The sequence below is a fragment of the Mandrillus leucophaeus genome, unplaced genomic scaffold (genome assembly GCF_000951045.1).
Source record: "Mandrillus leucophaeus isolate KB7577 unplaced genomic scaffold, Mleu.le_1.0 Scaffold972, whole genome shotgun sequence".
Classification (NCBI taxonomy): Eukaryota; Metazoa; Chordata; class Mammalia; order Primates; family Cercopithecidae; genus Mandrillus; species Mandrillus leucophaeus.
In genome coordinates, this window is record NW_012110608.1 from 683,735 (window position 1) to 700,211 (window position 16,477).

General features: G+C 35.4%; 1 protein-coding gene across 4 annotated transcripts in view; it reads left to right on the top strand.

The window, feature by feature from the left end:
• The window catches only part of BRWD3 (bromodomain and WD repeat domain containing 3), a 130,236-nt gene that overhangs the window by 11,689 nt on the left and 102,070 nt on the right, over positions 1 to 16,477 (top strand). For 2 of the 4 annotated variants that reach the window (XM_011970792.1, XM_011970791.1), the window contains exons 5-6: positions 3,940 to 4,090; positions 5,767 to 5,865. The exons of 1 other annotated variant lie outside the window; for it this stretch is intronic. Coding sequence is in view for 1 of the 3 variants with exons in the window: in XM_011970791.1 (XP_011826181.1) it covers positions 3,940 to 4,090; positions 5,767 to 5,865 (250 nt within the window). In the remaining 2 variants the exon portion in view is untranslated. The remainder of the gene's footprint in view (positions 1 to 3,939; positions 4,091 to 5,766; positions 5,866 to 16,477) is intronic. One more of the 4 variants, XM_011970793.1, reaches the window with a different exon arrangement.

Below are 16,477 nucleotides of genomic sequence, written 5' to 3' on the forward strand. Positions count from 1 at the left end.
TCTTTAAAGGGATAGTTAGGAGTAAATTGTATTTGCTGAATATATAGACCTCATTTATGACCATTAATGATCCTGTATTTTTGAATTATTACTGAGTGATTGATAAATCTTTTTATATAATTAGCTGAAAATCAAGCATCATTGTTTCAATAAAATGAAATAGACAGGGAGCTTAAGATATCAGTTTAAGATATAACTCCAACAAATTTTCTTTCTATAGGAGGGTAATGCTAAAAATTCTAATTATATAACTCCCATTTTCTGGATTGTATATGCTAAATATGTTGTATTTCTAGGGTAGTTAAGTGAAGTTTTTATGTAACAACTGAATATCTTGAGTTGGTCCAGAGGATTAAAAAAAGTAATTACCAGTAAAGATGTCAACTACTACTCTATGTAGAAGCCCTCTTACAGCATTTACTTGATGAAAAAATAATGACTGATAACAGAAGCCCAGTTTATCTAAGACAGTTTTGGGAAAAAAGACATAAGCTGTTATAGTTGTTAATATACAGCACTTAAGAGTTTTTTTCCAGATACATATTTTAAGGGTACTAATTATATTTGCATATAGTCATATTTAGGAAATGCCTTAATGTACAGGGTGTGAATTATAAACTAGGATTTTAGGATATCACTCTGTAGATGACAGGAAATGATTTATTCTTATTTTTATTTTTGTTTTTTTTTGTAGAGATAGGGTCCTGCTATGTTTACCAGGCTAGTCTCGAACTCCTAGCTTCAAGCAATCCTCCCTCCTCGGCCTCCCAAAGTGCTGAGATTACAGGCGTGAGCCACCGTTCCCAGCCATGAAGTATTTTTTAGATTGCATCATCAGCTGCATTGACTTTAATATTACCTCTATTTTTTTTTTTAAACATAGCTCTGTATAGTTATTTGCTTGGAAGAAAAACTAAAGATGTGAGAATTAATGGATAGAATTTACTTAATCCTCTGTCCTGATGCATAAACTAAACCCTGGAGACGCAAATCTGAAATAATCTGATTACCATTCTTCCTGAGCATCATGACAGTTGCACAGGCTTCAATTATTTTGGTAGATTCACATTGTTTTTTGAAGGAACTTACCAAAGATATATAGCAGGATATAATTTAAAACAAAAATAATCACGGGTGATACACTCATGTTACCAGAATTCTGAATACATGTTTGACTGTGGTTCTTTGACCTGTGTTTCCTAGGAAATCAAATAAGGCAACCTGATATGAGAATTTGAGATTTTTCCTCCAGGAATTCTTACAATAACATCGATTAGGCTGGGCGCAGTGGCTCACACCTGTAATCCTAGCACTTTGGGAGGCCAAAGCGGGCGGATCACGGGGTCAGGAGTTCGAGACCAGCCTGGCCAACATGGTGAAACCCCGTCTCTACTACAAATACAGAAATTAACTGGACATGGTGGCTTGCACCTGTAATCCCAGCTACTCTGGAGGCTAAGGCAGGAGAATCACTTGAACCCGGGAGGCGGAGGTTGCAGTGAGCCGAGATTATGCCACTGCATTCCAGCCTGGGTGACAGAGCAAGACCCCGACTCAAAAAAACAAAAACATTGATTATAGTTAGACTTTACTTTGATTTTTATTCATTTATTCAACAAATATTTATTTAGTCCCGCTTTATGCCCAGCACTTTTTTGGGTGCTAGGAATACAGCATTGAAGAAAACATACAAAATATCTTCTCCCGTGGTGATTGCCAGAGATGATTTAGAAAATTATTCTTTTGTGTTTTATTGTTGTTCTTTTTTTTTGGAGATAGGGTCACCCAGGGGCTGGAGTGCAGTGACAGGAACACAGCTCACTGCAGCCTTGACCTTGTGGGCTCAAGCAATCCTCCCACTGCAGTCTCCGAGTAGCTGGGACTACAGGCATGTCACCATGCCCGGCTACTTTTTGTTGTTTTTGTTCTTTTTTTTTTTTCACTTATTTTCATTCAGAGCTATAATTTTTAAATTTTTTGTAGGGATGAGACCTCACTATGTTGCCCAGGCTGATCTTGAACTGCAGGGCTCAAGTGATTCTCCTACCTTTGCCTCCCAAAGTGCTGGGATTACAGGCATGAGACACTGTTCCCAGCCCTTTGTTGTTCTTGATTGACTTGGTGGTAATACTATTGATGTGTGTCCTATTCAATGGCATATACACACACACACACGCATATGTATATATACATATACATATATACACATACATATATAGATACAAATATGTATTTGTACATATACACATACATATATGTGTATATACATATATGTGTATATATGCCACTGAATATATATATACACATATGTGTGTGTATATTGTATATATGTATATACATATGTATATGTATACATGTATATACACACATATGTGTGTGTATGTATATATATACACACACAATTATAGCACTTACAAAAATTGACATTGTAAACAGAGGTAGATTTTAGGACCTATTTCAAGATGAGGATGTAAATGTTTATCTAAAAGATTTTTAATATTCTGGTTTTTCTGTTTATTGTTGTAACAATTAAGTATTTATGAAACACCTCAGGGATTTATACATTAGCTTAATTTAAAAATGCAACACAATTTTTGTTGTTTTATAGTTTCATTCTTATCTATATGTGGTATCTAATGTCCAGAATTTTACTTGGTTTTTTTAAAAACAAGTTTTTGTTTCAAGGAATTTTGGCTACATAGCTGAGTTATTTAAAGCATAGTATTTATAACATTGTTAGTTTTATACCCTTTTGGAAACAAGTTAACTTTAATAGGAAAAACAATTTTGCTTTATGGGTTGTGGGTTTGGTGCAAGCAATGCCTTTCACTTGTATTCTTATCATTTGTATAGAATCTAGGTATTCTGGTTTTGGATCAGTTCGTCACTACTGATTGAATCAAGTAATAGAGAGTTTACTCATCACTTGTGTGCTTGTTTGATTTTGGCATGTTAGTTGCTTTATAACACTTATTTCATAAGATTAACAGCTAAGCAAATGACTTTATCAAGATATTTAAATGTATATTAGAGTGCCATGCCATGTAAATGTTGTCCTATCATTTAAATATGCTTATTTTGTGACCGTTTCTTAAATTTGGTTAATTATTAAATATTTAAAATTTTCTCTTCCTGATTGCATATGTATATGGAATATGCACACACACATACACACATATATGTATTTTTGTTTGTTTGTTTTTGTTTTTGTTTTTGTTTTTTAGTCGAGGTCCTTCTCTCTCACCCAGGCTGGAGTGTGGTGGTGCAGTCTCGGCTCACTGCAACCTCTGCCTCTGGGGCTCAAGTGATCCTCTCACCTCAGCCTCCCGAATAGCTGAGACTACAGGTGCAGCCACCATACTCAGCTAATTTTTGTATTTTTTGTAGAAATGGGGTTTTGTTGTGTGGCCGAGGCTGGTATCAAACTCCTGGGCTCAAGCCATCCACCTGCCTTGGCCTCTAAAAGTGCTGGGATTATCTGCCTGAGCTACTGCACCTGGCTCTGATTCCATATTTTATTTATTTTTATTTTTTTATTTCTTTTTTTGAGTCAGAGTCTTGCTCTGTTGCTCAGATGGGAGTGCAGTCGCCCAATCTTGGCTCACTGCAACCTCCACCTACTGGGTTCAAGTGATTCTCCTGCCTCAGCCTCCTGAGTAACTGGGGTTAGAGGTGCGCAGCAACATGCCTGGCTAATTTTGTATTTTTAGTAGAGACGGGGTTTCACCATGTTAGCCAGGCTGGTCTCGAATTTCTGACCTCAAGTGATCGACCTGCCTCAGCCTCCCAAAGTTTTGGGATTACAGGCATGAGCCACCATGCCCAGGCCTGATTCTATATTTTAAAACTGTACTTTGCTCTATAATGGAACAGTTTAGTAGTAGAATAGATTTATATTTTTAAACCAAATAAATGTGTTTTTCCTGTGTACTTTTTTAGGTGGCAGCAAATGCACACATTCCTCCAGACTACCTCCTTAAAATTTGTGAGAGAATTGGTCCTTTACTAGATAAAGAGATCCCTCAGAGTGTTCCTGGGGTACAGACATTATTAGGTGTCGGTCGGCAGTCTCTGCTACGGGATGCCAAAGGTGAGATTTTCAGAATTTAGAACTGTGATATCGGAGGAAGGAGTGGAGAGTAGCTTATTTTTAGGTTGAGTAAATGTTCCCATGCTTTTCTAAATACTAGTTTTTCTTATCTTGCCAATGTTGTTTTTGTTTTCTTAGTGTACAAGTAAATTTTTAGAGACCTAAAAAGGAGTACTTTTGTGTAGAAGTGAATATATAGAGGTAAAGAATATAAAATACCTTTGTAATCATGGAATAGAGATCTCAAAGATTGCTGCTTTGATTAATACAGTATAAATACTTAACATATTCTTTCATTATAATGTTCTTACACTTTATTAGTTTTGATAATGTCATCCTAATGATACTGTGCTTTTTGTAACAGGTAAATGAAAATTATATGTACAGTTTTAATATTTGAACATATTTAAGCAAAAATATCAACCCATCAGTAATTTTTTTTTTTTTTTTTTCTGAGACGGTGTCTTGCTCTGTCACCAGGCTGGAGTGCAGTGGTGTGATCTCGGCTCACTGCAACCTCCGCCTCCCAGGTTCAAGCAATTCTCCTGCCTCAGCCTCTCCGAGTAGCTGGGACTACAGTTGTGTGCCACCTTGCCCAGCTAATTTTTGTATTTTTAGTAGAGACAGGATTTCACTATGTTGGCCAGGATGGTCTCAATCTCTTGACCTCGTGATCCGCCCGCTTTGGCCTCCCAAAGTGCTGGGATTACAGGTTTGAGTCACCACGCCTGGCCTCAGTAATTGTTAAATAAGCTTTTCTACTCTGTTCATTTTCAGTGTTTTACAGATTTTTCCCACGTTTTACCTGGAACTTCAATATGTCAAACATATAAAGTGGTATTTGATAAACATAAACATGTAAAAGTAGTCATTAAAGATGTCTATTGGAGTAATAAATACTTAAGGTCTAGCAGCCCATTTATTTCTATGTTTTGTTTAATTAGCATACTATTTTTAGAAATCCTAATTCTCCAAGATAAATAGTTGTGTAATGATACCAGATTTTAAGCATCTCATTTTATAATTTAAGGAAATTCTTAATTGAGTTTATTTGGAAGCTTTCAAGAGAGCTTTTGGCTTTTTGTTTTGAAGCCAAGTTATTAGTAATATTTAATATTTCCTTCCATTTTTTGACTTAAACATGAAAGAGAAAAAAACACAGCTCTTTATAATCAGTTACCGTCTGATATGCGGTGCTCTTATCTGTTATGACACAACTGGCAAGTATTTCATAATACGAGCATGTACCCAAGTATAAATATGCCTGAATTTTCCCTGGCATACTTGTGCTATAGTTATATCCTTGCTTATACGGTTTTATATGAGTAGACGTGTAAGCCTAAAGATCAAGAAGAACTGATGTAAACTTTAAAGCTTATTAATCTGTGATATATTTATATAAGATTCAAATATGTGCATAAAAAAAGCTTTAGTTCAAGATTAGCTTAGAAATAAAATATCCAGATGATATGTTTAGGTGTTGGTGTTTACCGGTTATAAATTTAGTTTATAACATGTTCAAATAAATACCTATTATTTTCATTTTGGTTTAATAATTAAAAATGTATTCCAACAAATGAAATTAAAATCAGACATTTGCTTCGGAGACATGGGTTAAAAAAAAGAAAAAAACAAACTGCTCAATTCCTTAGCTAACCTTTGTTCTTTTTGTATAGACTGTAAGAGTACACTATGGAATGGGTCTGCTTTTGCGGCTCTACATAGAGGCAGACCTCCAGAACTACCTGTAAATTATGTGAAACCTCCAAATGTGGGTGAGTAATATACCTGTGTGTTATAAACAGGTTGTTGATTCTTTCCTTACTGAACTCAGTAGGAAGACAAAAATAGGTACCAAAATTAAATTGGAAGCATAAACAAACTGTTTACATTCCTGAGGAGTTTCATGGCTAGTCCAGATTTTTTAAACATTTTTACTTAAAGCACGTATAATGTTTTATAAAAGGTGATCTTTGTTTTCTTTATTTCATTTCATTTCACTTCTTTCTTAGCAGAAACTTTTTTTTAATATAGTATAGACGTTTTTAGCCATATGGTTGTCTATTTACATGTCTATGTGCTGAGTTTCCCAAACAAAAGTACATTATTTATATGTGTTATTTTCCAAAATTATAATGATGTTATACATTTTTATATGTCTGTATTAAGACAAAAAGTCACCTTTCTTGGTTCCAGTTTAATGAAATTCACGTCTCATTCAAATTATTCTTGGGACATCTCTGGCCAGACCATTATGAAGAAATAATAGTAGTGGTTCCCAAAGAGATCTAGATACAAAACTATTTATATTAAAGTTCGCCCTCACAAAGTATGTGCAAAACCAAGGTGCTGGGTGAGTAATTGCTCCTCTGCTCCATTACTTTCTCACTGTTCTAAAAAATTACGTTATTTTATATAGTGTATAGTACCTACAGAATATGCGTAAAATTTGAAAGGGATGAATTTCAGATAGAAAAATATGAATACTTTTTAAAAAGGAATATTTCTTATACAATAAGCTTTGTAGTTTATCCTCAGAGGTTAAGTAAATTGAAGCTAGAAATATTTCTTAAGATGTATTTAGACAAAATCATTGATTAGACATTCATAGGACTTATTCAGGGAAATTGGGTACTCTGGAGTATATTGCTAAAAATACTCTTCCATAGGTTGGATGTTACTTGGAAAAGTTGAGTCTCATTGAACATGGTATTGCTAACTTTTTTTTTTTTCCTTTCAAGGGTAGTTTGTTTATCCACCAGAATTTTCCAGCTTTAGTCATAATTAATATATTGAATTGAGATAACTTTTGTTATTCATGCATTTACTTATATTCAAAATACAATATTTTTAGCTATACTGTCAACATTATTTTGTTAGTGTGTTATACTTCATGGGTCACATGTGAAATGCTGAAGAGCAACCATTACAGTATTAGGTTTACAGGCTTTCTTTATCCCTTCTTCCCTTCTCTCGCTTTTTTTTTTCTTTCAACTAAGCATATACTTTCAAACTTCTGCTGGTTTTGTAAAATAAACTGTTTACACAGATTGGAATCTGTTTGTTATTCTTTTAGTAATTGCTTAGGAATTGTCATGTCCCTGGCATTGATGCTTTTAAATTCATTTTAAATCTGGCATGTTATTTGGGGAGGAGCTTTTAGAACAGAGGCAATTCAATCATGATGTATTTTCACGTAGTACCTGGTACTCAAGATGCTTAAGTTTAAGTTATTTAGAATTAAAAGCCTGACAAAAACTCACTAAGATGGATATGAAATCTTCTTTCCAGTTTGTGATTTGAGGCAGTTTTCTCTTTGTGGGTCATAGTTCTCCATAGCTGCTTTCAAACCAGTCAGTTTTATAGGTTGCCAATCTTAACAAAACTTAATCATGAAGGTATATCTTTTTTTTTTTTTTTTTTTTTTTTTTGAGACAGAATCTCACTCTTGTCTCTTGTCACTCAGGCTAGAGTGCAGTGGCACAATCTCTGCTCACTGCAACCTCCCCCTCCCTTGTTCAAGCAATTCTTGTGCTTCAGCCCTCTGAGTAGCTGGTATTACAGGCATGCGCCACCACACCCAACTAATTTTTTTATTTTTTATTTTTAGTAGAGATGGGGCTTCATCATGATGGCCAGGCTGGTCTTGAACTCCTGGCCTCAAATGATCCACCCGCCTTGGCCTCCCAGAGTGCTTGGATTACGGGCGTGAGCCACCGCGCCTGTCTGGTATATCCTCTTGAAAGTCCTGTTGAATCTTAGAACTATAAAGAACTGACACTCTTTTTCAGGAGTGGGGCGGGGTGGGAAAGGAGTTCATGGTCAAGTAAATGTGGGAAACAGCTTTTTAAAAATGGGGAAAAGTTGAATGAATGGAGGAATTTTCATATGTTAAAATGCATTGCTCACCTTAAATAGGGAGCATTTCCCAAGTAATTTAAGCATGGAAACTCTTTCCAGAATATCTGTAAGAACCTGGAAACAGATCTAGAGATCCTGTAAGTTCCTGGGAACAGATTTGGGGAACTTGGTTGAAAATCCTTTTGTTTGCAGCAGAGAAACCCAAAGCTCAGAGAAGTTATTTGGTTGGCCTAAGTTACATTGCTTGTCTTCTAAATAGACTATCTATCATATTCATGGTCAGATGTCACCATATTTTCTTGGTATGACAGGTTTACAATCAGATAGCTCCAAAGACAGAGTATATAGCCATGATACTTTTTTAAGTCAACTATATTAGGATATTATTGACATAAAAGGCTGTCTTCTTAAGTGTGCAATTCAATAAGTTTTGACAAATTGTATGCATTTTTGTGTAACCACCACCACAATAAAAATATGGAACATTTTTATCAGCCTCAGTATCACTTGCTTAACCCCTGGAAACCAGTAATCTTTCTGTGACTGACTGTGCTTCACGTTATTTAAAATGTCATCTAAATTAAATCATGTAGTAAGTAGCCTTTTGTGTCTGTCTGATTTCACTTAGACCAGTGCTTTTGAAATTCATGCGTGTCATTTCATGTATCAGTAGTTTATTTCTTTTATTACCAAGTAGTAGTCCATTCTATGAGTTTACCATAATCTGTTCAATAATTTTGCCTATTATGGATAAAGCTATTACAAATATTCATGTACAGGTCTTTGCATGAATGTCTTTCTTTATTTCTTTGGGTAAATAAATATCTAGGTAGTGCAGTCAGTCGTTGGATCATATGTTAAATACAACTTTAACTTTATAAGAAACTGCCAAACTGTTGTGAAAGTAGCTATTATATGTTGTATTCCCACCAGCAATATATGAGATTTCTAGTTGTCCCACATTCTCACCAGCTTCTGATACTGTCAATTGGTATCTTTTCATGTGCATATTTGCCAGTCTATAGATCTTTAGTGAAGTATTCACCCGTTTTTTAAATTGAGGTGTTTGGATTTTTTTTTTATTATTGAGTTTTGAGGTTCTTTATCTATTTTGGGTACAAATCCTTTGTATTTTGCAAATATTTTCTCTCAGTATGCAGTTGTCTCCTCCCTTCTCCCTCCTCTCTCTTCCCCTCCCCTCCCATCTTTTTTAATTGAGATGGGGTTTAGCTTTGTTGCCCAGGCTGGCCTCAAACTCTTGAGCTGAGCAATCACCTGCCTTGGCCTCCCCCTGGGATTACAGGCGTGAGCCACTGTCCCTGGCCCTATGTTATTAACAGTGTCTTTCAAAGAACAGAAATTTTTGCTGAAGTCTAATTTATCAGTTTTGTCTTTAAGATTGTACTTTTTGTGTTCAAAGAAGTATTTGCCTAACTCATGCTCACAGAGATTTTCTCCTATATTCTAGAAGTTTTATAGTTTTGTTGTATATTTAGACTTTTGATCATTTTAATTTTTATATCAGGTATGTGGTTTAGATTGAATTCCTTTTTTAAAAAAAATTTTTATTTTTGCATATGGGTGTCTAATTCCAGTATCATTTGTTGAAAAGGCCATCTTTTTCCCCATTGGATTATCGTGGCACATTTGTCGAAAATAATTTAACCATGTGTATATGAGTCTTTCTGGACTCTCTGCTATCTGAGTCTTCCAACTTTGCTCTCATTTTTAAAAAACTGTTTTGGCTTTTCCATTCCTTAGCATTTTCACATAAATTTTAGAATCAGCTTCTCAATTTCCCCAAAAAGAAGGTACTGGGGTTTTGCGATTGCACTGAATCTATAGGGACATTTTAGAATAACTGACATCTTGACAGCATTGAGCCTTCTAATCCAGGAACGTAGTATATCTCTCTATTTATGTAAATCTTTAATTTCTCTTAGCAGCGTTTTGTAGTTTTCAGTGTTGAGGTCTTAACACATCTATTGTGAAAACTTTCCCTAAGGATTTTATGGTTTTTATACTGTTTTAAATTGTATGTTTAAGATTTTTGATTTCCAGTTTGTTGCTAGTAGATAGAATTTTTTTTCTTTTTGTTTTGCTTTGTTTTTCTGTATATTGACCTCAGTACATTTATTTACTAAATTTAATGCCTTTTTTTCCTTGAGATTCTTTGTGATTCTTTACATAGATAATCCTGTTGTCTGTAAATAAAGATAGGTTTACTTTTTCCTTTCTGATTTTATGTGCCTTCTATTTCTTTTTCTTAAATTATTGAACTGCTAGTGCCTCTACTACAATGGTGGATTAGGCTGGGTGCGGTGGCTTACGCCTGTAATTCCAGCACTTTGGGAGGCCGAGACGAGCAGATCAGGTCAGGAGTTCGAGACCAGGTTGGCTAACATGGTGAAACCCCCTCTCTACTTAAAATATAAAAATTAGCTGGGCTTGGTAGTGCATGCGTGTAATCCTAGCTACTTGGGAGGCTGAGGCAGGAGAATCGCTTGAACCTGGGAGGTGGAGGTCGCTGTGAGCCAAAATTGCACGACTGACTGCACTCCAGCCTGGGCAACAGATCAAGACTCCATATATATGTATGTATATATATATAGGCAAATTAAAAGGGTGAGAGTGTACAGGTTTGCCTTGTTCCTGATCATAGGGTGAAAGCAGATCATCTTTCACCATTAAGTATAATGATAAATGCCTTTTTTTCAGTTGGAGGATGTTCCCTTCTCTTCCCACTATGCAAAGAATTTGTATCATAAATGGACATGTCCCTCTTTTCATTCTGCCCATTATATTTGGAATTACATTAGTAATTTTTCAGGGCATATTTTAACTGGTATTTTATATAAAACAGTGCTACTCAATAGAACCTTCTTTGACAATGGAGATTATTGCAACTGAGGAATTAAATATTTATTTTATTTAATTTTAAGTAATTTGCAAACACATGTGGCTAGTGTCCTCTATATTGGATAGTGTAGATCTAGAATAATATGGGAACAGGTAAGCTACTCTGGATAGGTGCATACTTTGAAATCATTCTATTTTAAAGATACATGCACACATATGTTTATTGCAGCACTATTCACAATAGCAAAGACATGGAACCAACCAAACCTAGAAGCCATCTCATCCTCAGCAACAAACCTCAGCAAACTAACACAGGAACAGAAAACTACATGTTCTCACTCATAAATGGGAGCTGAACAATGAGAACATATGGACACGGGGCGGTGGCAGAACACACACCGGGGCCTCTTGTGGGTGTGAGGGAAGGGAAAGCATCAGGACAAATAGCTAAGGCATGTGGAACTCAATACCTAGGTGACAGGTTAAGTGCAGCAAACCACCATGGTACGCATTTACCTATGTAATAAACCTGCACGTTCTGCACATGTATCCCAGAACTTAAAATAAAATTTAAAAAAAAGTGTCTTTAATGTTTATTTGAAGAACTAGTATTGTTGATATTATCCATCATGGTAACAATTTTAGGAATTTTCCTAATTATCATTAAACAATTTTTATAAAATTACCTAGAAATGGTAGCAGGATGGCTCATTCGAGACTGATACACAGTTTCTAGTTTTTATAGGTACATAGTAGATGTGTATATTTGTTGGGTATGTGAGATATTTTGTACAGGGATACAATGCGTAATAATCACCTGAAGGTAAATGAGGTGCCCATCACCTCAAGCATTTATCCTTTCTTTGTGGTTACATAGATATTCCAATTATATTTTTAGTTATTTAAAAATGTACAATAAATTATTCTTGATTGTAATCACCCTGTTGTACTAGCAAATACTAGATCTTACTCATTCTATCTAAATATATTTTTTTACCCATTAACCATCCCCACTTTCCCCCTCTTTCCCACTATCCTTCCCAGCCTCTGGTAACCGTCATTCTGCTGTTTCCATGAGTTTAATTGTTTTAATTTTTAGCTCCTACAAATGAGTGAGAACATGTAAAGTTTGTCTTCTGTGCTTGGCTTAGTTCACTTAATATAACGTTCTCTAGTTCTATCCATGTTGTTATAAATGACAGGATCTCATTCTGTTTTATGTCTGAACAGTATTCATTGTGTATATATACCACATTTTCTTTATCTGTTTGTCTGGTGATGAATACTTAGGTTACTTCAAAATCTTGGCTATTGTGAATAGTACTGCAATAGACATGGGAGTGCAGATATCTCTTCAATATACTGTTTTGCTTTCTTTCGGGTATATACCTAGCAGTAGGATCACTGAATTATATGGTAGTCCTATTTTTAGTTCTTTGAGGAGCTTCCATACTCTTAACCATAGTGGCTATACTGATTTACATTTCCACCAAGAGTGTACAAGGGTTCCCTTTTCTCCAAAACCTCACCAGCATTTATTATTGCATGTCTTTTGGATTTTTTTTTTTTTTTTTTTTGAGACAGGGTCTCACTCTGTCACCCAGGCTGGAGTGCAGTGGCGCAGTCTCAGCTCACTGCAACCTCCGCCTCCCGGGTTCAAGTGATTCTTTCACCTCAGCCTCCTAGTAGCTGGGACTACAGGTGCACACTACCACGCCTGGCTAATTTTTGTATTTTTTGGTAGAGATGGAGTTTTACCATGTTGGCCTGGCTGGTCTTGAATTCCTGACCTCAGGTGATTTGCCTGCTTCTGCCTCCCAAAGTGGTGGAATTACAGGCATGACCCGCTGCACCCGGCCCTCATTATAGTTTTGATTTGCATTTCTCTGATGATCCATGATGTTGAGCACCTGTTGATATGCCTGTTTGTCATTTGTATATTTTCTTTTGAGAAATGTCTATTCAGCTCTTTTGCCCATTTTTAAATTGAACTATTAGATTTTTGTTTTCTATTGAGTTGTTTGAGCTCCTTTTACATTCTGGTTATTTTTATTTATTTATTTTTAAATAGGATCTTGCCTTATTCTGTCACCGAGGCTGGAGTGCACTGGTTCAATCATAACTCACTGCAGCCACAAACTTCTAGTGAGCTTCCTGCCTCAGTTTCCTGAGTAGCTGGAACTATAGGCATGCACCACCACTTCTGGATAATTAAAATATATATATTTTTGTAGAGATAGAGTCTCACTGTGTTATCCAATCTGGTTTCAAACTCCTGGCCTCAAGTGATCCTCCCATCTCTGCCTCCCAAAAGTATTGGAATTACAGGCGTGAGTCACTGTGCCCGGCTATATTCTGGTCATTGATCCTTTGTCAGATGAATAGTTTGCAAATTTTTTTCTCATTCTTTGGGTTGTCTTTTCATTTTGTTGATTGTTTCCTTTGTTGTGCACAAACTTTTTTTGCTGTGGTTGCCTGTGCTTTTGGGGTATTACTCAAGAGATCAGAAATCCTTACCCAGTCCAATGTCCTGGAGAGTTTCACCAATGTTTTCTTTTAGTGGTTTCATAGGTGGAGGTCTTAAATTTAAGTCTTCAACCCATTTTGATTTGATTCTTGTATATGGTGAGAGATAGGGGTCTCGTTTCATTCTTCTGCATATGGGTATCCAATTTTCCTAGCACCATTTATTCAAGAGATTGTCCTTTTTCCAATATGTGTTCTTGGGACCTTTGTTGAATATCAGTTCACTTAAGACATATGGATTTATTTCTCAGTTCTCTAATCTGTTCCATTGGTCTATGTTTCTCCTTTTATGCCAGTACCATACTGTTTTGGTCACAATAGCCCTGTAGTATAATTTGAAGTCAGGTAAGTGATTTCTCGAGTTTTGTTATTTTTACTCAGGATAGTGTCGTCTGTTCTGGGTCTTTTGTGGTTCCATATCCATTTTAGGATTATTTCTTCTATTTCTGTGAATGTCATTGGTATTTTGATTGGGATTGCATTAAATCTGTAGATTGCTTTGAGTAGAATGGATATTGTAGCAATATATTTCTTATAATTCATGAATATGAAATGTCTTCCCTTTTTTGTATCTTCTTCAGTTTCTTTCATCAGTGTTTTATAGTTTTCATTGTAGGGATCTTTCACTTCTTTGGTTAGGTTTATTCCTAGGTATTTTATTTTATTTATAGCTATACTAAATGGGATTACTTTCTTGATTTCCTTTTCATACTGTTCTCCATTAGCATATAGAAATACTACTGATTTTTGTATGCATGCTTATATTTCTAAACTGAGGCAAGGGTATGATGCAGTAAGACTGTATTTTTAAACATTTTTTTCCCAAGGAAATCTCAACTGCACGACCCCTACTACTCCCCAGTTCAGCAGGAAGCAGTTAGAGCGGTTGTTGGCCAACCTCCCCAGCAGCACTTGGATTTTCTTGTTGAGAGCGGGAACTGAGAGACAGAACTAACTGGATTTCCTAGGCCGACTAAGAATCCCTAAGCCTAGCTGGGAAGGTGACCGCATCCACCTTTAAACAAGGGGCTTGCAACTTAGCTCACACGCGACCAATCAGGTAGTAAAGAGAGCTCACTAAAATGCTAATTAGACAAAACCAGAAGGTAAAGAAATAGCCAATCATCTATCGCCTGAGAACACATGGGGAAGGATGGTGATCGGAATATAAACCCAGGCATTCGAGCCAGTAATGGCAACCCCCTTTGGTTCCTCTCCCATTTTATGGGAGCTCTGTTTTCACTCTATTAAATCTTGCAACTGCAAAAAAAAATTGTTTTTTGTTTTTTTATCTTTAGTACAAGTGGCATGTAGCAATATCCTGTAATTTATATAGTAAGCCTGTAATTTACACTGTATACAGCTCAGGAGCCTTGCATTAATTCTACAGCCAAATTAATATTTACATGTTGCTCTAAGCTTTCATTTAGCATTGATTGACTCTTGACTTATTGGCCATTGTATCGTTATATGTCACTCTTCATGCCAGAATTCACTTGGACGTGAGGGATCTATCTCTTGTTTATATGTAAATGTAAATGGAAAGAAAGTAGTCTAATTTAAACTGTTTATCGGCTGAGGTGACTGAGTTTCTGCCAGGAGTATATGTCACTCTCTCTAATTTTATGTAGTTCCTATATCTTGCCTATGTATCATACATTTGCTAGGTTTTGCTTTTTGTGGCCTGCCTCCCTCTACTTACCACCTTCCTCCTCTTTGTACTATCATAATTGTGCCTGAAGTGAGTTGCTTCTGAAGCCATTACTTTTATGTACCTGGAGAAGAGCAAGAGATTCTTGTCACACCTGCAAGTAATTAAACTGGAATGTAAACTCAATCTTTTGTATTTTCCACATTGTAAGTGCTCATTAAATATTAAATAGATGGAAGTGCTATGATTGTTGCCACATGGAAACTGAAGTATCCTTTTAAGATGTGTTTATGGGTTTATATAGCCTATATGTGTTTCTAGCCCCTTATATCCATTTCTGAAATCAGTATTGTAGTAATATTAGGATTAATAATTTAGTAGCTTTTTTTAAATGAAACAGATTTTATTATATGAGGGCTTATTTTATTAAGTAAAATATAAGGAAAAAAGTATTTTCTCTGTTTAATCCTAGTATGAACATGTTTTTTCTTTCCTCATTATTATTATTCCTTTAGATTTTTCTTTCAGTATACACCAAACTATTAATCTTTTGATGTTTGTTCTATATGTTTAACTCAGTACTTTATAGAAATAGAACTTTAGACTTCACAAAGGGAAGAGGTAAAACAGTGCTAGGTTTGTTTAGTTGGAGGAAAAGACAGTCTAAAACTTCTGTGTATGTTAACCAAATCAAGTTAAAAAGTTTAGAAGAGGATTTAAAAAAAAATAAAGATTTGGGATGTTTATCATTCCAAATTATATAAGTGAACTTTGCAGAAAGCCTGAAAGGAATTGGAAATAATGTTTCTTTGCCATATTTCACTTAATATTACCCTAGCAAAAAGATGTTCAATGGCCATGAATATCAATAGCCTGTAGAACTTACTAGTGTTATTTAAGTTGTACTGTGGATTGATGTTATGAGATGTGATTGGCATCAACTTTGAAGACTATATACTTTTACTATTGTTGGTTAAGGTTTTAGAGACATAATTCGATCCATAGAATCAAATCCATGAAAGAAGTAATTCTATACTTTTGTAATTTTACTAGAATTATCACATTTTATTCATATTCATTTTTGTCGCTTTTGTGGCTTGTTTCAATATTTTAGTCTATATTAATCTGTTTAGTTGTTGGAGCTTTTTTAGGAAACCCCCAACGAAGCTTCACCAAAAACTAGCTGGGACTACAGGCATGCACGGTCATGCCTGGCTACTTTTTTAATTTTTTTTTTGTAGAAACGGGGTTTTGTCATGTTGCCCAGGCTGGTCTCGAACTTCTGGCCTCAAGAGATCTGGTTTGCTTCCCAAAGTACTGGGATTACAAGCATGAACCACTGCACCTGGCCACTTTCCAGTGTTTTTGGCAGTATTTTCTTAGTCTATTATTGTGCTGTCCACTTAATAGAAATTTATATGCTTACTACATTTTAACCAATCAGAGGGTTGCATACATTCTATTTTCTTTCTTTCTTTTTTTTTTTTTTT